At 56.8% G+C, this 24613-nt stretch overlaps 2 protein-coding genes across 20 annotated transcripts in view; one reads left to right on the forward strand and one right to left on the reverse strand.

Moving 5' to 3' along the window:
* CAMTA1 (calmodulin binding transcription activator 1) overlaps window positions 1–14060 on the reverse strand; it is a 156796-nt gene extending 142736 nt beyond the window's left edge. For 7 of the 17 annotated variants that reach the window (XM_065037714.1, XM_065037726.1, XM_065037718.1 and 4 more), the window contains exons 1-2: window positions 13847–14060; window positions 11551–11644 (exon numbers count right to left, since the gene is read on the reverse strand). In XM_065037714.1, the coding sequence (XP_064893786.1) occupies window positions 11551–11617 (67 nt within the window). In that variant the 5' untranslated portion in view covers window positions 11618–11644; window positions 13847–14060. Of the gene's footprint in view, window positions 1–5144; window positions 5959–7024; window positions 7186–11550; window positions 11645–12872; window positions 13806–13846 lie in introns of those variants that run through there. The other 10 variants (XM_065037728.1, XM_065037717.1, XM_065037715.1 and 7 more) reach the window with 6 other exon arrangements.
* A 307-nt stretch (window positions 14061–14367) lies between these two features.
* On the forward strand, window positions 14368–23804 carry DNAJC11 (DnaJ heat shock protein family (Hsp40) member C11). Of its 3 annotated transcripts, none has more exons than XM_065037783.1 (17): window positions 14381–14554; window positions 15262–15391; window positions 16155–16228; window positions 16520–16621; window positions 17483–17611; window positions 17691–17813; window positions 18618–18691; window positions 19091–19280; window positions 19630–19715; window positions 20165–20281; window positions 21213–21368; window positions 21626–21695; window positions 21782–21839; window positions 22508–22650; window positions 22752–22881; window positions 23543–23591; window positions 23682–23804. In XM_065037783.1, the coding sequence occupies exons 1-16, from the start codon at window positions 14483–14485 to the stop codon at window positions 23566–23568; spliced, it is 1680 nt and encodes a 559-aa protein (XP_064893855.1). In that variant the 5' UTR covers window positions 14381–14482; the 3' UTR covers window positions 23569–23591; window positions 23682–23804. The 3 variants fall into 3 exon arrangements, with proteins under 3 accessions (XP_064893854.1, XP_064893855.1, XP_064893856.1); XM_065037784.1 differs by having other exon boundaries at window positions 23685–23804; XM_065037782.1 differs by having other exon boundaries at window positions 14368–14554; window positions 23543–23804.
* The last annotated feature ends 809 nt before the right edge of the window (window positions 23805–24613 follow it).

Genomic DNA, 24613 nt, shown 5'->3' on the forward strand with positions numbered 1-24613 from the left:
TTGAACTCTCTCCCTCGTGTTATTTTTGCTATGGGTGCGACTTATGACATTGTGATCTGCAAACCCATCCAGTGTCAATAAAAAGTGCTTCTGCAAGCAAAGCTGCACTTGCACAAGGAGGATTTGCCAGTAAAGCTGTATCGACATGGGGTTTTTTAGTGCAAAGCTGGCCACAGCTCAAAAAACGCTTCCCAAGGCACGCACGGCCAAATCTGCAAACTACAATAGGGCAGCTACACACTGAAACACAGCGGCCCACAATGGATCTTGGAATACGGTATGAAAATCCCAAATTTAAATTCCAGTAGCGATCTTCAAGATTGCTCATTAGCAAACCAGAAACTCGTGCAAAACTGAGAAAGTAAAGCAACTATAAAGTTCATAGAAAGTTCCATATTAATTATACCACATAAACCCTTCGTAATTTTATGGGTTTCTTCATGCTCCTTACACTTTATCCTCCCAAGGGATGCAACACGGGCCATAAAACTTTAAAGCGCACAACAGCAAATCACACAGCGAGTCTGTGCCCTAACCCCGCTCTCCAAACAGCCTTTGCCTTTTCTTTAACTGGTTCTTAAATCTTCTGTGATCCAGGGGGGGAATTCAGATCTATAGACCATTTAACTACCACAGTGTATCAATAGAAGGTGTAACTGGAAAACAGAGGAACGGCTGAATGGGTGTTGATCAGCCGCTGATTTGCAGACAGTTCTATGCTGGAAATCAACATAAAGAACAAGCCTCTAAAAGTCGCCTGGGCCTGGTCTCCGAGAGCTCGGTGCGACCACAGCCGCTCGCAGAGCGACGGCCCCAGCGCCGTCCCGGCACCGGCACCGGCGGCTCCCAGCCCCGCCGGCTTCCCCGAAACCCTCCCCTTTGCTGCTCCTCGATAACCCACTTCTCCAAGGATGGCACGCGAACACAGACAAAAATCCAAGTCAAAAGAATTCACGTTGGTATTTCCACGCCGATTGGGCTCTGGCGGGCCCCGGGCCGGGCCGCCGCCATGAAGTGCTCCGTTCTTCCAGGTGCTGACCTCTGGACAGAGACAAAACCGATAAATCCCGTCTGGCAGGATGTAACGCAAAGAATCACCCCGATCCAAACCTCTGAACGACTGGGATGCTTCTCCTCAGAGGTAAACTTGGTCCCTGGCATTTTCAATCAGTCAACAAGTAGCAATATAAACAAACCCAACAGCTCTTGGTCTGTGTTCTAGAAATATTTGGACAATTACAGTTGGAAATCTCTTGTCAACAAAAGCCAATTTCTAAATATCAGTCGAGGGCGGCTCAGACAAGATAACCAGGTCCCGCTCCTTTGCCAGCGCTTGGCTCAGCTGCCGGTTGAGCAAAGGTGTCCTGGTCCCTGTGGGGGAACAGGACAGGGACACGGGGGACACGGGGGACACGGGGGACACGGGGGACACGGGGGACACGGGGGCAGCTCTTCAGGCAAAGGTAAGAAGGTGAAAGAGGAGCAAGCGAGGCCGCCAGGCCAACCAGCGCACGCAGCGCTGGGATTGCTGCCTGTGAGGAAAACGGGGGGACGAGGAGCTCACAGGAATGGTAGCAGTATCAAGGATGATCAACAACATCATTTTACTCTAGTAAATTATTGAAGCTAGCCTAATTTCTTGGAACATTTGTGATACTCCGTTGCTGTAACAAGCTCTACAAACCATTCTAAGGCTGTAAGGAATGCAAATACAGCTGAAACTCTGCTGCTGCATATTATCGTCCCGGTTTTCCACCAATAACGGGCTACTTGTAAGTTATTGCATCCTTTTCACATAGCAGGAAGTTTCTTGACATTTTATAACTGAATCCAATTTGAACAACACAGTTACGTAAAACTGCAACCGATGCGTTTTGGGGCAGAGCTGACAGCACAACTCTTCACGAAGCCGACGCGCTGGCGGGAGGTCTGGTGCACACAACGAGCTGTTTGTCTCTCACGCTGCGCACGGACGGCTGCGCTCAGCACCCGGGGCTGCGCTCCCCGCGCGGAGGACGGCGTGACGGCCACCCTGAGGACGCAGCGCCAGCGCCCGGCACTCACGGGCCGCTCGCGCTCCACGCTGCCCGCGTCGCTTTTCCGTACGGCGAGTGCAACACGCGAGCGGAGCACGGCTCGGGGTCACCAGCGACACCCTGGCTCCAGACCCGACACCCAGCCCTTCGTCCCTTGGTTCTCACTAAAACTACATCATCAAATTCAACTGCAATGAAACTAAAGAGAGATGGATATTAGTAGTTAAGCCCCACAAAAACGAACCACCCATCTACACAGTTCTCAATACTACAAACGTCCTCAGGACCACAGCACATTTCCAAGTATCCTGAAGTACTGGCTAGGGCTAGCGAGATCGCCCACTCGGACCCCGGACGCTGGCAGCCGCCAACCATGGACATTTTTACTTTGTTTTTTTAAACTATGAACAGTTTGAATTTGGAAACCTACCTGAAGAGCTGGCAGGGGAAACAAACACCAAAACAGCACCACGAAACCCCTGGAAGCAGAGATGCGCCAAGAGCAGGACAAGGACACCGAGCCCTCCAGCGCCGGCGCCACCGGGAGCTCGCTCGGCCGCGGTGCCGCGACTGCCCTGGGGACCCCCGGCGCCTTCGCACCCCCAGCGCTTGAACCAGGGCCAACAGCAGACGGGGCTGAAGGGGCGCAGGGAGGCACAGGAGGTGAACACAGGACACAGGAACAACTCGGACAGGCCTGGAAGAGGAAGGCCGGAAGCAGCCGGGACGCGCGGCCGCACCGCAGCGAACCCGCGCGGCTCCGCGGCACGCTCAGCTCGCTCCAGGGGAAGCTCTGGGGCTTTTGGTGCTGTTTTGGCATTGGGCTTTGTTTGTTTCCTCTCCCTGCAGACACATTTGGACATCGAAGCAGAGACAGAAGGGACACTGGAAAAGGAAGGTCACGGTCCAGCTCCCTCTTTCTGAGGGCACCTGGACAGAGCTTCTCCTCTTCCTCTGCTGCCGTGTGCTTTTCCAAGCAGGTCTCTAAAAGACTGCGTGTTTGAGAGGGATCGTTTAAATGTGTTAGTAAAGTCAGCACCAAGTCCTGAAAGACTGAATTTTGAAAACATTCGTTTTAAACTTCCTTGTACATAATCCTTGCACTGTTTCCTGATAAATGAAATGGAACCTGAGTTACAATGGCCATAGGAAACCTTCCTACAGACCTAGCTTTAAAAACCCACACAAACAAACTAAGAACCTTTGGAGATGAAGTGTTTGGCAAAATCATTAAGAACAATAGATGTGGAATTGAGAAGCTCGAGCTTTATACAAGCCCCGTGCCTTCCATCAGGAATCTTGCACGTCAAACAGTTACAATACCAAAGCACTAAGCAGAACTGCTCTCGCACACGGAGCTCCTGCAGCCTGGAGAGTGACCGGAGCCCAGCCCTGTGCCCCGGGGGCTGGCTCACAGCCCCCCGAGCCCAGAGACCCCGGCGGGAGGCAGCTCGTCCACCTCTGACCACAGACACGGGTGGAACCCCGGCTGCTGAAATGAGCAAAACCTCCGTGGCAGCGCGTGGCCGACACAGGTGTCCGGCCAGCAAGGACCGCGCTACAAACGCGACCATCGCGCTGCAATAGCCTCAGGTTTGTTTAAGTAATAAATTGTTATGCAACACTTCCGCAGAGGGAAGTAAATATTTGCTGTTCGACAACCAAATCAGGACTGTGTGGTTTTCCAGAGGGACGCTCCCCAAACAGCCGCTCGGCATCCCACCACACCTGAAGCGCCGAGTCCCTCGGGTCCCCACCAACTCCTGGCCCTGCCTGAACCAGCAGAGGAAAAATTCACCCGCCGCACGGCACCGCACGGCGAGGGCACCACGAACAGTGCCAGCTCCCGCGCCAGCTGCCACGGGTACGTGGGCACTGCTCCGCTTCGCAGCCCCGGGTTTCAGACCTGCCCAGGAGACCGCACAGAAATACCAGGAAAGGGTCTCTCTGCACATCCAGCCCTGAACTCTTTTACATCTGCAGCAGACCCCCACCCCAATCTATCTCAGAGCCCCTCAGAGCTGCCAGGCAGCGCCTCCCAGGCTCAGTCCTCCCGTTTCGGTCCAGACACAGAACGCGTCATAAACTACAGAAGCCACAAACCCTCTGCTGCAGTAACGTAAGAGCTGCTCGGTCATCGAGCCCAACTTCATCCTGCCTAGGGAAACCAGAAAAGAGGTAACTCACCCCAGTTCTCCGAGACGTGGAAACGGCTCCTGCAGCCAGGGGACTGACCCCAGACCCCCCAAACCCTCACCCACCGCCGAGGAGTTTCTGCTGGGCACAGGGAGCCTCGAGCAGAGCTGGAGAGGGAAGCTCCGAGACGCGGCCGGTCTGCAGAGCTGCTTCCTGCTGTCGCCAGGCTGGTTCCCCGCAGCGCTGCGGGCAGGTGCGGCACAGCGCTCCCCAAGAGAGGCCGTGCTTCCGCACGCAGCTGACCTGCCCGCTGCCGCTTACCTCCGGGTTTTAAACATTAAACTAACAGAAACCTAAAGCAACCTGCGTTCTCTCCTCTAGCATCCAGCTACTGGTGAAACACTTATCTTGAATCATGCTTTAAAAGTACTCCCATTCAAGTTTCTGACAGGCAGAGTTTAAATTTAAGGAATGAATGGTTTATATCTTGCCTCCTCGAGAATACACCAGAGACCCAGTCAGGGCGAGGAGCTGCTCTGGGTGCTCACTACGAGCACAGCACCGGAGCTGGTGCCGCGCTGCCGGCTCCGCGCTCCCGCCCGGCGACACGGCTGCGCAGGGCACGGCATGGCCCCGGCGACACGGCTGCGCAGGGCACGGCGCGGCCCCGGCGACACGGCTGCGCAGGGCACGGCGCGGCCCCGGCGACACGGCTGCGCAGGGCACGGCGCGGCCCCGGCCAGCGAGCCCCTCCGCGCGCCGCCGGGCTGCAGCGTCGCACGGGTGTGCTCCAGCGCCGGGCACAAACGTCCTTTCTCCAGCAGCTCGTGCACAGCGCTCCAGCACAAAGGCAAATGCTGCTGCAGACCCATCTCCTCAGCAAGCACACACTTCAACAGCCCACAAAAATCAGTTTCCAACACGAAACACGATAACAGCCGCATTAAGTAACAAGCGTCACAGCCAAATTACCTTTCAAGTCAAGGAGCGCTGATCTGCGTGGTTCTGTAAAGCCGCGGCCTCGCAGGAACGAGAACACTGAAATCTGCGCCTTACGCAGGAAAATGTCATGGCACGTTAGCGCAGGAAGAGCCAAGCCCGCGTGTGCTTTGGGAACAAGACTCTCATCTGCTGAAGAAGTGAAACTTCACTATTTGAGCCATGTAGTCCGCACGGATGCTCATTCTCTTCTCGCACCTGTGTTAACTAGTTGATATTTCACTAGTTCAGTGGAATTAATCATTTAATTCAATGCAAATGAGAAAAGAAGCCCGGTATTTTCCGGACCACAGGAAAGATGGAACTACGGAATTTGGGAGCATCAAAGAGATTAATAAAAGATGAAGCTGACAACAGTCGTAATCACCGCTGCTACTCAGAAGGTACATTTGCCGTAGAGCTCTCAGGCTGGACAAGGCACAGACAGAAAGCAACCCAAAGGCGGCCATGCCCGCGGAGGTTCTACATCCGCTAAACTGCAAGAAACCACCAAAAATAAAAAGATACTTCCAAAGCACTTTGAGCAAAAATCCAGATGAAGAGGTCGGAATCACAACCCGGAATCCCAAAAGGGGTTTCCCAGTAAGAGCTGCAAATGGATTAAAAGCGAGGAAGGACGTTCGCTACAGGGATGCGGAAAAAACAATTAGCCAAAGAAACACCGATATTCGCAGTGCCAACTGCAACCCAATAAACGCCAGCGGCATCCCGAAATTTGCCCGGTTTCAGTTACGCAACCGGTGAGCTGCGGGACACAAACCGCCCCCTCCCGCCCCGGCAAACGGAGCCGTGACACCGGGTACCGGTTCGCCGGGCGGGCTGCCATGACCATGGAAGCCGGGGCGACGCCGTCCCGCGACGCGGCCGCCCGGGCCGGGAGAGCGGGCGCTGCAGCCGCCGGCGGGGCGGGAGTCGCCGCCAGCGCGGCCCGCGGGGCGAACTTCAGGGAAATCGCCCGAGCAAGGCGGTCGGGGACGAACGGGCCGGGGCCGCCGCCCGCGCTTCCCGCCGAGCTCCCACCGGGCGGCCCCGCCGGGCTGGGGGGCGCCGCGGGGCGCGCGGGCGGCGCAGCGCTACCCCCTTGCGGACACGGCGCGCCCCGGCTCCCGCCGCGCCGGTAACTTTCGGCCGGAGTTGGGCGCCCCGGCCGCCCCCCTCCCCTCCCCGCCGCGGTCGCGCCGCCCGCGGGGCCGGGCAGGGCCGGGGCCTCCCCCGCTCCCCTCCGAGCCCGCCGCTCCGCCGGCCCCGGCAGCGCCCCCCCCCCCGCGCGGCGCGCCCGCTCCCGCCGGCGCGAAGGCCCCGGTGCGGCGGGGCCGCGGCCGAGCCCGCCCCGCTCGTGACAGGCGCGCGCTCGCGAGGCACGTGCGCCGGCGCCGCCGGGGGGGAGCGCGCGGGGGAGCGGCGGGGGCGGCGCGGCCGAGCCCGGCCCGGCGCGGCGTGACCCCGGGCGGCGGCGGGCCCAGGCCGCCCCCGGCCGGCGGGCGCCCGGAGCCCCGCGCCCCGCGCCGCCTCAGCCTCCATGTTGGCGGCGGGCGGGCACGTGCCGGCGGGCGGCGGGAGGCGTGCCCGAGCCTCGGCCCAGCCCGGCCGCCGCGGCCCCGGCGCCACGCGGCCTGCCCGCCGCACATGGCCTGCCCGCCGCCCCCCGGCCCGGCCCGGCCCCGCGGGGGCTCCCGCCGCCGCCGAACTTCGCGCCGCGCGGCCCAGCCCGGCCTCCGCGCCGCCGCGCCGGGGGCAGGGGCGGCGGGGGGGGCGGCGCGGGCGGCCCGGCGCGCCGGCAGCCCCGCGGCGGCGGCGGGCAGGCCCGGCCCGGCGCGGCGGCGCGGAGCGGGTGGGCCCGGCCGCGCTCTCACCTTCCGGCTTGTTTTCGGCGGCCATTTCCCCTCCGCGCGCCACATCCTCCTCCGCCTCCTCGCGACCGGGACCCAGGCGCGCGCCGCCTCCTCCCGCTGCCGCCGCCGCCGCCGGGCCGGCCACCCCGCGCGCACGGCGCACACCCCGCGCCGCCCATTGGGGGAGAAGCCGCACTGACACCCGCGGCGGCCAATCGTGTCGGGCGGAGGGCGGGCACCCTGAGGGGATGGGCGCGACGGACAGCGCGCGCCGCCAATCGCAACGCGGCAGCGCTTCAGTGACACGCTCCGCAGCCACTAAGCGGAGACGCCGGGAAAACGAGGAGAGCCAGACGCCGCGCTTTACTGACGGCCGCAGCGGCCACTCAGGGAGCGACGCCTCACGACTGACAGCCGCCGGAGCCAACCGCCACGCGGAGGAAGCGGGACTTGCCGATTGACGCACGGCACCGCCGGCGCCGGCAGCCAACGAGCAGCGCCGTCCGCCAGAGTGACCGCGCGCAGGGCCAATGGGGGGAGCGAGCCGGGCGGCCGCCGGCACCACCGCCCCCAGCCCTGTCCATTGGCTGCGGACCGCCCCGGCAGGCGCCCGCCCCCTCCGCGCCCTGTAACCCTAAACAAAGCCGCCGATTGGCGCGGCGGGCGGTCCGCCCGCCAATCCCCGCGCCCGCCCCGCCCCGCGCCCGCCCCGCCCGCGTCCCCGTGCACAGCGGAGCGGGACCCGCCGGCAGCCGGCCCGGTGACCGGGCGCTCTGCCCCTGCGCCGGGACGCGGTTGCGCCGCGGCCCCCCGGGCTGCAGGAGCCGCCGTGTCCAAACGGAATCTCAGAGGCTCCCGCAGCGATTCTCACGCGTGGTTTAGGGAGGGCTGTTGACAGGAAGCGCTGTTCTTTCCCGTCCGCTGGTAGCGCCCCCGGGCTGGTACCACGGGCCCAGCGCCGCGCGGAGCCGGGACGCGCCACCCGCCGCACCGGGGTCTCGAGGAGCTGGTGCTGCCGAGAGTCTGCCCAGAAACCAAGTGAGTCGCTCTGTCCTGGTAGAAATGGAACGAACAACGTATCCTCCCGTCTCTGTCAGAGCTGGAAGAGCCCGGGCGCTGCCGCCTCCTCCAGCGGAGCCCGGCGTAACCGGACCACATCTAACGCCCGCACGATGCAACCAAGACACTTGTTTCCTTTGATCTGTGTGACTAAACACACAAAAACGATATTTTCCCTTAGATCCTCAGGAGAATGGAACTTCTGTAGGAAGACCTGTTGGCTCTGGTTTTGCTACGGCCCGAAGCCATACCCAAGCCCAGACAAAAGGCGCGCATGGCTGAGGAGCCTCTTGTAAGACAGGAGAAAGGAAAATTCTTGTTTTCCTCTTTTCAGCGGCTGCTAGTCTCATGGAGTGTGAGAGGCACATTGAGCAAAGGTCTAGAACAGCAGGCCCGCTCCCGATGGCCATACTGCTAGTCTGGTATCCTCTGTCCTACAAATACGCACCAATACTAACACAGCTACAGGTCAGCTAATTGCTTCCTTCAGCTGCTCGAGATACACTGGAAACTCTTCTAGCTGCCACACTGGCAAAGAGCTGCCATTCCTTGGTGAGTTCTGGGGCATTTACGTCTCTCCTCAGATACTGTCCCAAGATGGTCTGTGCGCTCAGCAGAGGCAGCCGGTGCTCCTCACGGCCTGCGTGACACCAGAGCAGACTGAGAGGTTAGCAAAGGTCCCCAGGCCTGGGGACACCGAGGGAAGCTCGGCTGTTCAGGTGACACCTTCCCAAGGGGCACACTGGGCTCAGAAATGGTGAAGCGAATGAGTCTCCTCTGACTGCTGCCAGACCCAGTCGCGCTGGAGAGCTGCTGGGATCTGGTTCTGCAGACACCGGCGCTCGGGCCAACAGCAGCAGGAGCCCCAACAGCCTCTCTGTGCCGTGCAGGGACACGAGCACAAAGGTTTATCTGGTTGTAGCCCCTGCTGCGTTATTCACGTATGTACGCCCGAGAACAAACAGCAGTACAGAACTCCACATGGGGCACCTTGAGAGCACCCACAGCCGTGACGAAACGCACAACCAGGCACGCAGCAGCGTCCACCTCCTCCTCTCCAAAGCTCAAGTCGTTCCTCACGTGCCTCTGCTCACGAGGGTAACCAGCCCGTGCGCTGCGAGTGACCAGGCGTTGAGGACGCCAGCTGCCTCCTCGGGGCGGGGGATCTCCCGCCGCCCGGGCTGCAGCAGCCGCGCTGCCGGCGCTCGCGCCGCCTTGGCTCCACGCTGCGGAACCCGCTGCGAGGGCACGGGGAGCACCGCCCAGCTTCCCAGAGACAACGGCAGCTTGCGTGCACAAGGACAAACAAGGCGTTTCTAAGGGGTGTCGAAGTAGCGTATGGACTCTGCTACATATGGCTAATGATCTCATTCTCTTCCTCAGTATAAGCTTTCCTACCAGGACACAAAACCCCACAACCCTGATAAACTGAATCTTATATACCTGAAATCATATGTAATTTTAACGGTAGCATACACGTTATTACAGCAATGTGATCTCTGTAGATGCTATTTGAACCTGGATTTTTCATCAAACACGCCAGCAAAGTCCCAAATATTTCCATTTAATTCCTTGTGCAATAAAATAAGAAAGGAGCCATTCGAATTGAAGTGCTGCTGGTATTTTTCTAGTTCCCCAGCTCCCCACTGTTCAGAAATCAAAGGTCTAATCAGTATTAAGGCACAGAGGTGCTGAACCACAAAAGATTCCGTGCGTGTACGGTACAGGGTAACCGGGCTCAGTCTTACCTTTCCAGAGGCACAAACACGGAGCCGCCTCCTGCTGATAAGCAGCAAGAAAGCAGAGCTGCCACGAGTTGTTGCAGCCCAGATCGTGGATCATTTTTAGCAGCACACTGGTAAAAGCTGCGGCTGCTCGGAGGTGTGGCGTTCGGGCACTTTGTGAAGAGGGAGCTGAAATACCAAGTCCTTTAGAAAGGTCTTTGTTGTCATTCTGCGGCGGATGTGGGTCTGGCTGGGTCAGTGTGATGATTGGGCACGCTCAGTTATACACACAAGTCAGACTGTAAAGAACACATTCAAACAGCCCGTTACGGACAGTCAGCAAATTACATCCCCACCATTGCTATGGCGATCATCAAAACGCACACCAGTTCAGACTGTTTTAATGGAGCAGTGACAATGTTGGAACCCAGTTCTTTGGAATTGTTTGCACAAAGTTACTCCACAATTTAGAAACAGGGAGTGCCAAGTGTTTTTACAAAAATACTCTTAAAAGTGTGGATAGTCTTAGAAGACCCCTGGCAATGATGGAATGAAATGGTTTTGCCCTCTCCTCGCTCCACTTGCAGAACCAAAGCTGTGTCTTCCAGAGAACAAAATAAAATCAGACAACAAAAAACAAACCCAAGACGTAAACCAGCCAACGTGCGTGTGGAAACACACTGTCACTTCACTTCACAGGACTGCTCTGCACCTGCCGACTGCAATTACCACACCAGCTAATTGCTCTCCCTGCGGGACAGCGCCGCCCCATGCCCTAAGCCCCGCCCCATGCCCTAAGCCCCGCCCCGTGTCCTAAGCCCCGCCCTACCACGTGCCACGCCCCCAGCGCAGCGCCGGTCTGTCCCACCGGGACAGCCGCTGGTTTGCTCCGCGGAGGAAAACCGGGAGATGAGGCAAATGAAAGCTCCAGCTACGGGGACTCAGCAGCAAGTCACCATAGCGTTCAGGGAAGTTGTCTTTTCGATTCTGCAGCTACTATCTCCAATTCATTGGGATTAGCTGTTAGAAATTATGGCTCAAAAATTAAAGAAAATGTCTATTGACCATTATATCAAATTCTAATTTTAGCCAGAAAAAAAAAGAATAATTAGGCTGTGATTTACTGTGCTAGTCAAGTTACACTAACAACCCCCCGCCCCGTTTATGTGGCTTCAGCCAGCTTCGCTACCACGAGACGGGCACGGGGTCCCGGCCGCGGCGCCCGGGTCCGCCCCGCGCTGCCCAGGCCCCGAGCGGAGCTACGGGGAGAACTCCTCAGAATGCAGGAGCCACTAAGAAGCGATTCCATTGGGCATCCCAACAGCATTAAGGCAAAACACAGTAAAAAGCATCAGAGTAGCAGAAAGCAATGTAGCCCTCGTGGAGGCGACTGGTCTGCAGCGCACTCCAGCCGAGTTAGCTGCGTGTGCCCGCCCGCGTGAGCCAGGACAGCGCGCGGAACGGCTGCGCTGGGCCGACACCCGCAGAACGGCCCCGGCTCCTGTTCCCCCTGCGCTGCCACCACACGCCGCGGCACCGGCACGGTGGGCACTAGCACGGCTGCGGGCACCGGCACGGCTGCAGGCCGGGCTGGCAGCACGAGGTGGCTGCTGGCCCCGTGCAGACACACGGACACTCAGACACACAGACGCTTGGCCCCACGGTTCCAAGCGCAGCAGGACCAGGTCAGAGGGAGCTCGGAGCCCCCCGCCCCGGTCGGGGGGCAGGTACCGCACAAATCCCGCAGTCAGCTGTTCCTTTTACCTTTTTGTTCTACCCAGCACTTCCTCAAGAGCACTGTCATCTCTGGCTTGGGCATCCTACTCATCATCTACGAATTCATGTTGCCGTTTCCACCCTGAAAGGAAAGAGTCCCACAGTCAGTCATTTGCTGCGCGAGGAAGGGACCGATCTGCCAGCGTTCCTGCCAGGGTTCCACGCGAAGGCCGCGGCTCCTCGGCCCGCAGGACCCCCAGCTGCGTCCTCTGCCGCGCTCTCCCTCGTCCCACAGCGCCCGGGCTGCGCTGGCTCCAGACACGAACCCGTCTGCCGTGCGCAGCGGCCGGGGCGCCGCGCTGCCGCAGGAACGAGGCAGCGCCTCGCGGAGAGAGCGAACGCCCAGCAACTACAGCAGAGACTTGTGCCCAGCAAACATCTTTATTTGATTTTACAACATTCTGAAAGTGTTCAACTATACGAAGAAGCAGCAACCCAACGCTGAGGAAGCGCACGTGATGTTAGGGAAGGCTCCACTTCATATCACACGAGGCGAATTAAAAATAAAACTGAACACAGGCGTACTAGGCAGAGACAAAAAAAACAATTTTCTCAACGAGATAACACGAGGGGCTCCCACGGGGGTGGCAAATTCTGGAAGAGAGAGAGAGATTCTATTTTATGGGAAGAGATTCAATAACCATTCTTTTCCCATAAAGCTAGTGATGGAGGATCGTCACTGCTCCATAGACACGCTGCACACATTTCAGGACAACGGCAACAGAAAATCGATAGCATCTTTCATACGTGAAAAGACATTATCTCTATGGACTCCAAATACTAACAAATGGGACCAGAGATGACCTCTGGTACGATTTGGGAGTCAGCACTGATCTGGCCGAGAGCAGAGGGGAACTCGGCTGATCCGCACCCTTGCGTCGTTTCCATTCCAGAGCTGCCTCAGGACGCCGGGAGCTGCTCCGGTGCACAAAGGGACACGGCACACGCGGCCACAGGGGCCGGCGCAGCCAGGTCTGGCCCCACCGTGCTGCCCCCGCCGCAGGGATCGCGTCCCCGCGCACCGCGATGCCACCCGCGCAGCGGCGCCACCGCGGGGGGAGCGCCGCACCCCAGCCCAAACTGGGCAAGCCAGGAAAGCACAAAAAGTACTCTCTTTTTTCTCCAGATTGCTTTTTGCCATAGATGTGACACTTCCTCTGCTACAATTTAGGAGTTTAAAGAGCTACCTCCACATGCTCAAAAAGCCCAGTTCATGTTCAGGTCTCTAAAGCCATATTTCTCTCTTCCTATACTTCCCTGCCAAGAGGTGACATCTGTGGGCTGTTCCCCAAAAAACCGCCCGGAATCACCTGTGGTGCGTGTGGAACAGCAGCCGGAGCTGGAACGAGCAGCTGAGCCTTTGAGGAAAGCGTCAGATGATCTGGGTAGGGGAGGGATTCCCAGTGACACTGATGTCCCCGAGGAGCACACAACTCCCAAATCACATTACAACCAAAATCTATGGTTAATGGCGTTGCCATGGCAACCGACATCCTCAGAACTCAAGTCTTCTTTGCGTTTTTGCAGACTCAAAGACTCCCGAACCACGTGGATGGTGCTGAGCGCAGCAGGTGTGCCCTTGAGCAGCACAGACCCGGCGCGCGGGGAGCAGAACTGCACAGCACCACCCATGCTTCCTCGTTAATTACCCGTGCATTGCAAAAAGGCTTATTAAGACATTCCTGGTTTCAAACAGAAGTTACTCGAAGATAAAATCCAAAACACATCAGCTGAGCTTTGGAAAGGGAAAGCACGGTTTTGGCCCCTGGCGAGGCTGCACTGGTGGTAACAAAAGGGCTTTCAAAGCTGCTCCTTGGGGACAGCGGCACCCTGCAACGGGGCCGGGGACCCGCTCTGCTCTTGGGGACAGGGCACTGCACGAGCCGCAGGTCACAGCAGCGACAGCAGCACCCACCCGCCCGTCCCCGGCAGGCGCAGGGTAAAGCGCAGCCCGGGGAGCCTTCCTGCGGACCATCCTGCGGACCATCCTGCAGACCACCGGCGGACCATCCCGCACACCATCCCGCTCCCCGCGCGGGCGGGCACGTCCTCCTGTTTTGTGACCGGGCGGCACGCGGCGAGCGCCCTCTCGTGGTTCTCCCCGCGCCCTTCCCACTCGGTGCCTCGGAACACGCGGCCCCACGGCGGCGGGTGGCACCGGCTGCCCCCTTACCGGCAACTCCTGCGAGTCAAACGCTAAGAGCCAGTGGCCCCGGCCCGGCCCCACATTTCCCCACACCCGAGCCAGCGGCACCGCCCGCGGCCGTTCTTCACCGCCTCTCACCTGGGAACGGAGCGGGCAGAGCCCCCGACCGCCGCGGCCCCGCCGGCCCGGGCCCCGTGGCGCAGCCGCCGCTCGGACCCTGCCAGCCCGGGCCGGAGCGCGGGACGGAGCGGCCGCAGCGGGGCGGGCGGGCCGGGCGCTCACCGCGGCACCGGCGGCGCACGGCGGCACCTCCCGGCGGGGCGGGGCGGGGCGGGGCGGGGCCGCGCGGGAGCGCTCCGGCCCGGGGCGCGCGCAATGCGCGGGCACGGAGAGGCGCGGCAAAGCCTCTTGAGGAAAAAACACGCACGCGCCTTAAACCGCATTACTGCGCATGAACAAACCCAGTGAAGGGCACGCGCGCTGTATAACGCAAACGGGTGCATGCGCTTTAAACAGTAATTTATGCGCATATACAAACAATGTAAAGAGTGCATGCGCTTTAAGACATATATTGTGCGCATGCGTGGCCAATGTAGCGGACACGTGGTCTTGACGGTGAGAAGTTGCGCATGCGTTCTACACGTGTATGCGCGCGCGCGCAGGTACCGTAGCGGGCACATGCGCTTTAAGACAGAGCTCGCGCATGCGCAGCGCGTTCAGCTCCGCGTTCTCGCGGTGCCCCGGCCCGGGCGCGCGGGGTGAGAGGTCGGGAAGATGGCGGCGGCCGTGGCGGAGGAGGCGCCGGACAGCCGGGACTACTACTCGCTGCTCAACGTGCGGCGGGAGGTGCGGCCGGCGCGGCGGGGCGGGGCGGGGCGGGCCGGGGCTGCAGCGGCCGGCGGGGCCGGGCGGGCCGGGACCCCGGGGCCCCGGGCAGGCGCTGCCCGCGGCGGGGCGGGGCGGGGCGGGGCTGCGGCGGGAGCGGGTGGGACGGCCCGAGCCCCGGCCCCGCGTGTCCGTCCCCGCGTCCGCTCGTTCGGCAGCGCCCGGGCAGGAAACACCCGCGCGCTTGGCCGAGCGCCCCTCTCGGAACACAAGTGATGGGCTTCGAGGATACGGAAGGTCAGCGCTGCTCGGTGCGGCTCAGTTACAGCGCAGCAGCTGCGGCCCGGCCGCTGCGCCGCTGCCGGGACAGCGGGGATCCGGAGCAGCAGGGCCGGTGTCTGCCCCTGCGGCTCGGGGCCTCTGCCCTGGCGTGACTTTGTTGAACCGAGGAGACAGCAGCTGCCTGAAAAAACAATGCACAAGCACAGGTTGCTGGGTGTATTTTGTACTTTTATACCGAGATGCACACTGACGAGCTGTTGCTGTCACTTACTGCACTATAAATAGTGTGGAAAATACCTCTGTGCAGAATTGGACGTTTTATTGACTTATGTGATCGATCAGAAGCCCAGTCTTCGTCCTGGTTGTGGTGGTGGCTGATGGGTGTCTGCTGCGGGGCCGATGTGGGGCCTGGCCCGTGGCTCAGCCGGCCCTCGCTGCCCTCGCAGGCGTCGCAGGAGGAGCTGAGGGGCGCGTACCGGCGGCTGTGCATGCTGTACCACCCCGACAAGCACCGCGACCCCGAGCTCAAGTCGCAGGCCGAGCGGCTCTTCAACCTCGTGCACCAGGCGTACGAAGGTGGGTGCGGGCCGAGCTCTGCAGCAGCCGCTGCGGGGGTCTCCGCTGGGGCGGACGTGCTTCCTGCGTCTTGAGGAAGATTGGGATTGCCAGAAAGTAGTAAGAGGATTTGCTGATAGGCAGTGATGCTTCTGTCCTGTTCCTCAGAGGAGCAGTGCCGTATACACTCGGTGATGAATGAGATGTCTCCATCTCATTTCCTGCGCCTCGTAAATAATCCTGTCACCGCTTCCCTTAGTTCTGAAAAGAATCTCCCATAAGAGACTGAAAAGTCTCAAACAGAAAGACAGTTTCCAATTTTACTTTTGAATGGACGCATCCCAAGTCTCTGTTCTCTGTCACCTGCCTGTGGCCCCCAGTGGTTTTCACCGTTTTCTGCATTTGTTCTTACGTGTGTGGAGACGGAGACAAAGACGATGGATTCAGAGCAGTCGGAGCTTTTTTCTGCTCCGAGGACGCCACAGCCCTTTAAAAGATTCCGAGTCAAGCTGGCATTCGCCCAGCCGCCGCGCTCAGCACAGGTCGCCCCGTGCGCTGGGGCAGCAGGGACTCGCGGGGATCAGCCTGCAGCGTGCTGCGGTTGTGGTGAGAGGCACCCGGAGCGCAGGGGCACCGGGGGCTGGTGGGACCCTTCCGCGCTAAAAAACTGCGGTGCCAGAGTAGATGCCCCGTCCTGTGCTTGAATTGTGAGTAACATGAGTGTGTTGGTCTGAGATTCGAGGAGAAGACCGAGGCTGAGTTCTCTTTTGATTTTCTCTCGCAGTGCTCAGTGACCCCCAGACCAGAGCCATCTATGACATATACGGGCGGAGAGGACTGGAAATGGAAGGCTGGGAGGTGAGAGAAACGGAGCGCCCTAAACCCGCCTTTATCTGCCCTTCTTGTTTTGTTGAGCTGCACTGACACCCTCACAGTAATAAATTCCTGTTTGAAGGCACCCTCACTTAGTTATTTCTCTCTCTGTGGAAACACCATGATGGGTTTTCAAAGAACACTCGAGTTTTTCACTTGACAAGAGAACAAGAACCCCAACATTCAGAGTTCCCTAACAGCGTATTACCGTGACAGGCCACATCTTTGTCCGGGGCGACCCCTCAACTCCTCTGTTTCTAATTGCTTTCGGAGCAGGTTGTGGAGCGGAAGAGAACCCCAGCCGAAATCAGGGAGGAGTTTGAGCGTTTGCAGAGGGAGAGGGAAGAGAGGAGGCTGCAGCAGCGCACCAACCCAAAGGTATCGCAGAGGCTCCGTCCCGCTCTGGGGACCGCAGCTCCGAGCTGTGCCGAACACGCGGGGAGTGACGAGCCTGGACCGGGGGCTGCGGGAAACAGCCCCTCAGGGTCCGCAGCTCCTGAGTTACTTTTTCTGTGCTGATTAGGTAGTTGCTGTGGACAGTGTAGGGAAACAGGTGACTCTTAGAGCAGCAATCCTCTCCTGAAAGCTGGTTGGTTTGGTTTCTTTTTTTTGTTGAAACATGTAGGAGCAAATGTCTCTTTCAGCAATTTCAAGAAAACAGACCTAATGCTGAAATGTTTATGATTTTTTTCCAGTCTGCCTTTGTCAGGCTTTTCTTCCGATGATAAGATGTGAAAGAGGAAAAAGAGAACAAAATTTTTGACTAAGGAGGTCAATTGCAAGTGAATGATGCAGCTCAAAACCGAGTTGTTTCCCATAACTCGTAAGAAGAAAGCATTTAGAGGATTTCTGGCCAAGTTCCACTGAAGAAAATCAATTTCAAAAATATATTATTTCAACTTTAAAATACTGACAGAGCAGAGTCAGTTGTGGAGAAAGAAGAAACCTGCTGCCTGCTCTGGAATGTGTCACAACAGAAAAATTGCCTACTAGTTTTACTAGTTGCATTCCTGCTGAAAAACTGTCTTTTATCGAGTTTATTTTATGATTTATATTGCTGTTTTAGAATAATGTAGTCATTTGTGTTTGTCTTGAATGTGTAAGAAATGCATTTGAGTGTGGAAAAGGTAATTGCAGAACAAGAAAAAGCTGCAAAAAACCTGTGAGGATGCTTTAGCCGTGTGGCCGATACATGTTGGGTGTTTATTAATGCCAAGTAGGCTACTCGTCATTCCTTAGGGAACAATTAGTGTTGGAATAGACGCCACCGACCTCTTTGATCGTTATGATGAAGAGTACGAAGATGTGTCTGGGAGCAGCTTTCCGCAGATCGAGATAAACAAGATGCACATCTCGCAGTCCATCGAGGTGAGGGGCGGCAGCGGGGCGAGCGGGGCCCGCGGCGCAGAGCCGCGCACGCGAAACGCCCCGTGCCTTCGTTTTGCAGGCACCGCTGACCGCCACGGACACAGCAATACTGTCTGGTAACCTTTCCACCCAGAACGGGAACGGAGGGGGATCCATCAACTTTGCTCTGAGACGAGTGACGTCTGCCAAGGGGTGGGGAGAGGTAAGAGCGTGAGCTGTTCCGTATTTCTGCATCCAGTCTGTTTCAGGCTGCTTGGGTTAGTTACCTGGTGGTTCTTTTCGTTAGGGAACTTTAGCTCTGTGTCATCTCCCATTGTCTACATTCTGTAGAACGTAGAAAAAGGAATTCTGAAAGGAATTTGAGAAAAAAGGAAGGCTAAGCCTTGGTTTTTCTTTCCCCTTTGCATTTGGCTGTGCGTTTTGGACTTCACTTACACTGACGGAATTGTCACCCGTTGTCTCCAGGGCCTTTCAAATCCCCTGGTCCAAAGGCTGCCAGGTGCCGCCTGGCGCTGTCAGCGTTTGTCTTCCTTCAAAAACCGCTCTGCTCACAAGGGAATAAGTTGTGGGGCAGACAGTTTGACTGCCAGGCGGATACGAGCTGAGTAGCTGGGAGGTCCCGTGTTACACCTGCGAGCTGCGCCTGGCCAGAGCGGCTGCGGCTCTGGGCTGCGGCTCTGGGCTGCGGTTGCGGCTCTGGGCTGCGGCTGCGGCTCTGGGCTGCGGCTCTGGGCTGCGGCTCTGGGCTGCGGCTCTGGGCTGCGGCTGCGGCTCTTCCTGCGCCGTCCCTCCACCATGTCCAGCTCCTGCCCACCTGCCTCCTCAGCTTGGGAGAAGTGGGAGTTTTCCTCTGCAAAGCTGGCAGGAAAGAGAGGATGCTGAAATGTGTGCCAGATGTTACTCAGATGTGTAAAATGTCTGTGATGTAAATGATGCTTGCCAAGTACTTTGTCACTGTTGTCAAAGATGTTTTCTTGTAACAATTTGGCATTGTGCATTTGAACAGTTGGAGTTTGGAGCAGGAGATCTTCAGGGACCTCTCTTCGGTCTGAAGATATTCCGTAATCTTACACCAAAATGGTAAATAGTAGAAAAATGGTCTAATGATTAATATTCCACACTAAGGAGCTGAATGGCTTGAATTCTCTTCAGTGTTGCTTCTGCATTTGTTTTCTATCCCACAGAATGAGGTGTTAAGATTGTGCTTTAGTACTGATTGAAATGCTTATATTCTTTTTTGTGTGTTGGTGTCCTCCATTTTCATACTTCAGTTTAAGCAAGGTCCGTGTTCTGCTTCCTTAGGTTTGTATTTGATCTTGTCATGAATTTGTGATACTTGAGGTGTGATCTCACAATCAGGGCGGCAGAAGTTTGCTCTGGAAGCAGAACAAAAAATCGGGGTGCTCTTCAGGGGCTTCTGTATGTGAGAGATGGAGTAACGTGTTTGGTCACTGGTGACGCTTCACTCGTTTCTCCTAGTTTCGTCACTACAAACTGCGCCCTGCAGTTCTCGTCGCGCGGGATCCGGCCGGGCCTCACCACGGTCCTGGCCCGTCACCTGGACAAGAACACGATGGGCTACCTGCAGTGGCGCTGGGGCATCCAGTCGGCCATGAACACCAGCATTGTCCGGGACACCAAAACCAGCCACTTCACCGTGGCCCTACAGGTGAGAATTCCGTGGCTGGGCGCAGGGGACAACAATACCCGCCCATGGGACAGGAATGCTTTTCCAGCCCACCAGTATTTTGGCTTGGGACGAGAGGATAATGGAGCAGTTGTTACTGTGAACATGTAACGGCAGAGCCCAGCGCTTTGCACCCAACGTCGTATCGAGTGTGGATCGGCTCGGGTGAGGGTCAGGATGCACAGCGTGGGCTGCAGAGGTTGCAGGCTGTGACGAGCGAGCGGCAGGCTTTGTGTGCTCTGTGCCACGCAAAGGATAAGAAGGGAGATTTGGGGACATTCGGTGGTGGGTGAGGGTACGTTTCCATACATTTGTGCCTCTTGTATTTCAGCTGGGAATCCCCCATTCTTTCATGATGGTCAGTTATCAGCATAAGTTTCAGGATGAGGATCAAACACGAGTGAAAGGTTCTCTCAAGTAAGTGTTCAAGAGGAAATTCACATTGCTCACGGCCTGAAGAATCTGTCCTCCTGCTGCCCTAGGCTGCCAGGTTCCACACAGGTCAAATGCTTGTTGTGTCTTTGGGAATCTGCTTTTCATTAACTAAACCTGGTGAATGCTGAAGTGGATGTCTGGGAGGCTTAGCTCACTGCGCGCCTTTGGACAAGTGGAACTCGCAACACTTGTGTGTGGTGTCTCTATACCATCACCAACGAGAAAGCTAGAGGTTCTTGTAGCCTGTTTGCCACTCTACAAACTGAAAAGGTTAATCTCACTGTCTGGATACACCCTGAATCTTCCAGTAGCCAACATCTGCTGCACATGGATATATTTCCATGTTTTACTTGTTGGGGAATTGCAGAATTCAGTAAAGAGAAATTCAGGAGTCTTCCCTGTCTCACCAGTTTTTGGTTCTGTCGTTCCAGGGCGGGTTTCTTTGGGACCATAGTGGAGTATGGAGCAGAGAGGAAGATCTCCAGGCACAGCATTTTAGGAGCCACCGTCAGTGTTGGTGTTCCCCAAGGAGTGTCTTTGAAAATCAAGTCAGTTCAAGATTGCAACTCTAGATTGCAGAGGCTGACCGTAACCCTCCTTATTCTCTTTCCAGTATTCAGGTGGGAAGGTCCCAGTCTTAGGGCAGTACAGATATATTGATATGTCACGATGAGAGGCTGCAGCTGCCCTCGCCTCTATCGCGCCGTCGGGACCGGCGTGTGCCTTCTGCGGGCGCTCGCTCAGGGCACGCGTGTGTGCGCGTGGGCATCAGATATTCTGAAAATACAGCTTAAAGTAAGGTTTGGAGCATTATGGTAAGTGGATGGAAGATTTCCGAAAATATTGTTAGTAGGAATGGATTTGATTGCCTTTCAGTTTTTGTAACACTGTACACAAATGTGAACTTGAATTGGTGAAGTACTGTTGACTAACATAGGCGATTATACTGTGAACCAGGTGCAGCTCACAAAGCGGGCAGAACCTTATTTAAAGAGTTCGTATACTGTGGTGCGTTTTTGACTGGTGCCAGCAGAGGGCAAGCCAGGGTGCAGAAACCGTCAAGGGGTGACGAACTCGGTCCCAAGAAGACGAAGGTTTTCTAAGATAAATAGTATTACAAGTGTCGGGAGAATATTAACATACACTTTCCTTGAAGATACATGCCAGTGTTGTGAACACGGATTTCTCTATAAGCATTTTCTTTTGATGATAATGTTGGTCCCTTTCCCTGGTGAAATTAATGACCCAATGCATTCTCCTAAGAGTCAAAAAACCATGGTAGAATGGTCAGATACTGTCACAAGAGATGTCTGCTCCGCCCAAGTCTGGCTCTGGGCAGTGCCAGCTCTCTGTCTCACAGTTGTCTTGTTTCAGGTTGCAGGATCCTCGTGCACTTGGCACACGCTGCTGCTCAGTGCACTTAACCAAGTCGTGGAACTCTGTGTTTCCTCTTACCTGCCACTCTGTTCTTTGTTGTAGGCTGAACAGGGCCAGCCAGACCTACTTCTTCCCTGTCCACCTCACAGATCAGCTGCTGCCCAGTGCTGTGTTCTACGCCACCGTGGGACCTCTAGTTATGTACTTCGCCATGCATAGGTTAATTATCAAACCCTACCTCAGGGCACAGAAAGAGAGGTGAGCCTGTGAGACACTTTCAAATTCAGAGCTGGGCAGTCCCATCAGGCGGGAGCCTGGTGCAAAGGCTGGGACATCCAGCTGGGGCACGGGGGTCTCTGCATCACTGGTGCTGCTGGAAGCCTACAAAAGTACCCTTTAAACCCAAGCTCCTTCGTGTGAGGTTGTGGGTCGGTTGTAGCTGGGGTGGGTGAGCAAACGTCACCGCTTTGGGGCTGAGTCCTGCAGACCTGACGTGGTGGTGACTCCTGTGGCAGAGAGCTGGAGAAGCAGAGGGAGAGCACGGCCAGCGACATCCTGCAGAAGAAGCAGGAGGCGGAAGCTGCGGTAAGTCTGGCCACTCAGTCCCCTGTTTCCAGTTTGGACACAGCACCTGACCCTGCTTGATTTTGCTCTGCCCCTTGTGTTGACAGGTCCGGCTAATGCAGGAGTCGGTTCGGAGGATCATTGAAGCGGAGGAAGCCAGAATGGGTAAAGATTACACCAGTTGCTTGTTCTGTGAATTTGGAGGGAGGAAGGAACAACACAGAGGCTGGGTGGTTGATGGGGAGAAATGCAAGGTATCATTTCTTCATTTCCACCCTTAATGAAGCACAGCATAGTTGCTGTTGTGTGTGTAGTGGGGAAGTTCTGTTATGATTTGGCTTCTGGTGCCTGAGCTTGGAAGGGATCTGATGAATATTGGGATGCGCTCTGAGGTGGGTCAGCAGGCTCAACACAATAATCTGGACTCACCTCTTCCCAAAACAGGTGCGTGTATAAGTATCTGCTAAAGTTAAGAGGGTGAAGTTCAGGTTTCAGTAGTCTCTGGCTTACCCAGTTTGCTCCTGGATGATAATGGAAACCAGGATTCTGATATTTGTTAGAAATCTTCAGGAGAATGTTCCAAAGTGAACTGACATCCACTTGGACTGTCCCACCAGTGCGGCATTGAAGTCAGGGTGCTGCGTCCCGAGTGCTGAAGACTAACGAACACCAAGCAGAAGTGCTCTTCTGTCCTGGCAAGCGTGGGTCCGGGCAGGGAAAATTTAAATACCGTGGAAAGCCAGAGAAACTGTGGGGATGGTCTTTTCATCCGTGTCTTCGCAGCGGTTGGCGGGAAGCCTTTCCTCACATCTGTGGTTTTGTGTGCAATGCAGGTTTGATCGTAGTGAATGCCTGGTACGGGAAGTTTGTTAATGACAACAGCAGGAAGAACGAGAAGGTGAAAGTAATAGATGTGACTGTGCCCCTGCAGTGCTTGGTGAAGGACTCCAAACTCATCCTCACGGAGTCATCCAAGGTACGTGGCTGCTCTGGCACAGCCTGGACTCAAGAGCAGCAAGATTCTTGTTTTAGTGACACCATTCCCTGATGCTCGGTCTGTCTGTCCTGTGGTTCAAGGCTGGGCTGCCAGGTTTCTACGACCCTTGTGTGGGTGAGGAGAAGAGTTTGAAAGTGCTTTACCAGTTCCGAGGAGTCCTGCACCAAGTGATGTCAGCGGACAACGAGGCCCTTAGGATACCAAAGCAATGTAAGTAGCAAGGACCACACCGCTTCTTCCCTCAGGAACCAGAACAGGGTCGCTTCTGCTCTGTGCGGCGAAGCACACGGGACTGGGGTTCAGAACCGGGGTTACTGGAATGGACTGAGCAAGGTGTGTCTGGAGCGTGACCCGAGCGGCTCAGCAGCAGAACCGCAGCTGCCGTACCATCCAGCCTTGTGTTTCTAAGTGGAGGGGGATGCGGAGGCGTCCTGAGCTGCTGCTGTCCCTGCCTGGCAATTCATGGCCTTGGGTGGCCCTTCGAGGGCCGAGGTGAACCCATGGAGGCAAGTTGGAGGCCTGACAGTTTCCTCCTCATCCCCATTTATCTGTCTGCCAAAACGTTTTCCCTTCCAGAATAACTCTGTGAAACCGATATCTGATAGTGACAAGTTTTACTGGAATCCCTGTAGGCTGGGGGACTTGGCTGAAGGGCACAAACCTCGTATTTACTCTAGACCAGCTCTCTGGCCCCATTTAAGAAGCATATTTAATTTACAAAGCTTCCATAATTATGTTTGAGATATATATGAATCGTGTTTAATTAGCAGCCAAAAATACTCCTTCCTGTCCCTGGTCCGGTGGTAAATTCAAGCTGGGCTGTGTCTTGTGCAGAAGTGGTGTGTATCCCTCCCTTGTTCTCATCCCACAGCTCACAGGATCGATGCGGATGGCTAATCTGGTGGGGCCGTGTGCGTCCGGTATGGCACCTGGGTCAACAGAAGCTACAAAACCTTCCCCTGGACACCAGAAGGTTGAACAGAGACATTTTTATTTTTACACCCATATAGCAGGCGGTGTCCTCCCAGTCGTGTTAGGAGACAAAACGAGAGAACCTGCTTCTCCAGGTGGCTCCAAGGCAACACTTCTCTGAATTGTGGCTCAGTATCCAATAAAGCACCGTGACTTCTGAATGCGCAGTGCTTTCTGCCGAGGTTGTGCGAGCGGGCGCCGAGCAGCCGCGTCTTCCCTGCTGCCACCTGGCCACGGTCCGTTTGTGCGGTCTCACGCGCACGTCCCTGCACGGAGCGGGAGGAAGACGTGATGCCCTCGCTTCTCCGCACGCTCCTGGGGTAGGTAGCGGTCCTTTCTCTGCTCCTGAGGGGAGCTTCTCCGTGTACGGCCTCTGTAAAGCCTGTCGGTGGAGAGAGGACAGAGATTGGCATCTCAGATCCCTATTTGAAATGTACTTGGTTAAGAACGAGTATGCTCAAAATGGAGTTCTTTGCCTTTTGTAGTAGCATGGACCTCTTCAGCATGAATCCACCCAGCTGCTCGTTTCAAACACTGCTCTTCCAGTTAAGGGCATAGGGTGCAATAGTCTTATAAATTCTTATGCCGCCTAGAATCATGTACTGTCAAGGTTTTCAAGAGAGGAGGAAAGCAAGTGGAGTGGAAGGACGGTAATTCACGTCACTTGATTCCAAGGCTGCATCTGTTCCCAGCTAATTTATTTCTAGGAAAAAAGGAACACAGTTTGTACAAGTAAACCAGAGCTGAGCCATCCTCTGGGTTTCCCGGGGTGCTAAAGCTGCTGCGTGGAGCACAGCTGCTGAGCCGCGGTGCCGCACGGGAGCCGGGGCACCGAGGGAGCAGCACCCTGGGGCGTTTGGGGCTCCAGTACTGCCCTGCGTGGGGAGGGGGGCAGGGAAGGAGCCGTCCTGGCGCAGCCCGAGGGTTGGGCGCTGGCGTTGCCAGGCGGCCTTCGCCAGGCAGATGTGGC

The sequence above is a fragment of the Columba livia genome, chromosome 21 (genome assembly GCF_036013475.1).
Source record: "Columba livia isolate bColLiv1 breed racing homer chromosome 21, bColLiv1.pat.W.v2, whole genome shotgun sequence".
NCBI lineage: Eukaryota > Metazoa > Chordata > Aves > Columbiformes > Columbidae > Columba > Columba livia.

What these genes read in the sequence shown, in the direction of transcription:
- DNAJC11 (XM_065037782.1), top strand. Translation starts at nt 14,483, where the DNA reads ATGGCGGCGGCCGTGGCGGAGGAGGCGCCGGACAGCCGGGACTACTAC. An exon ending in TGCTCAACGTGCGGCGGGAG is followed by an intron (nt 14,555 to 15,261) that starts GTGCGGCCGGCG and finishes CTGCCCTCGCAG; the next exon opens with GCGTCGCAGGAGGAGCTGAG. An exon ending in CGTGCACCAGGCGTACGAAG is followed by an intron (nt 15,392 to 16,154) that starts GTGGGTGCGGGC and finishes TTTCTCTCGCAG; the next exon opens with TGCTCAGTGACCCCCAGACC.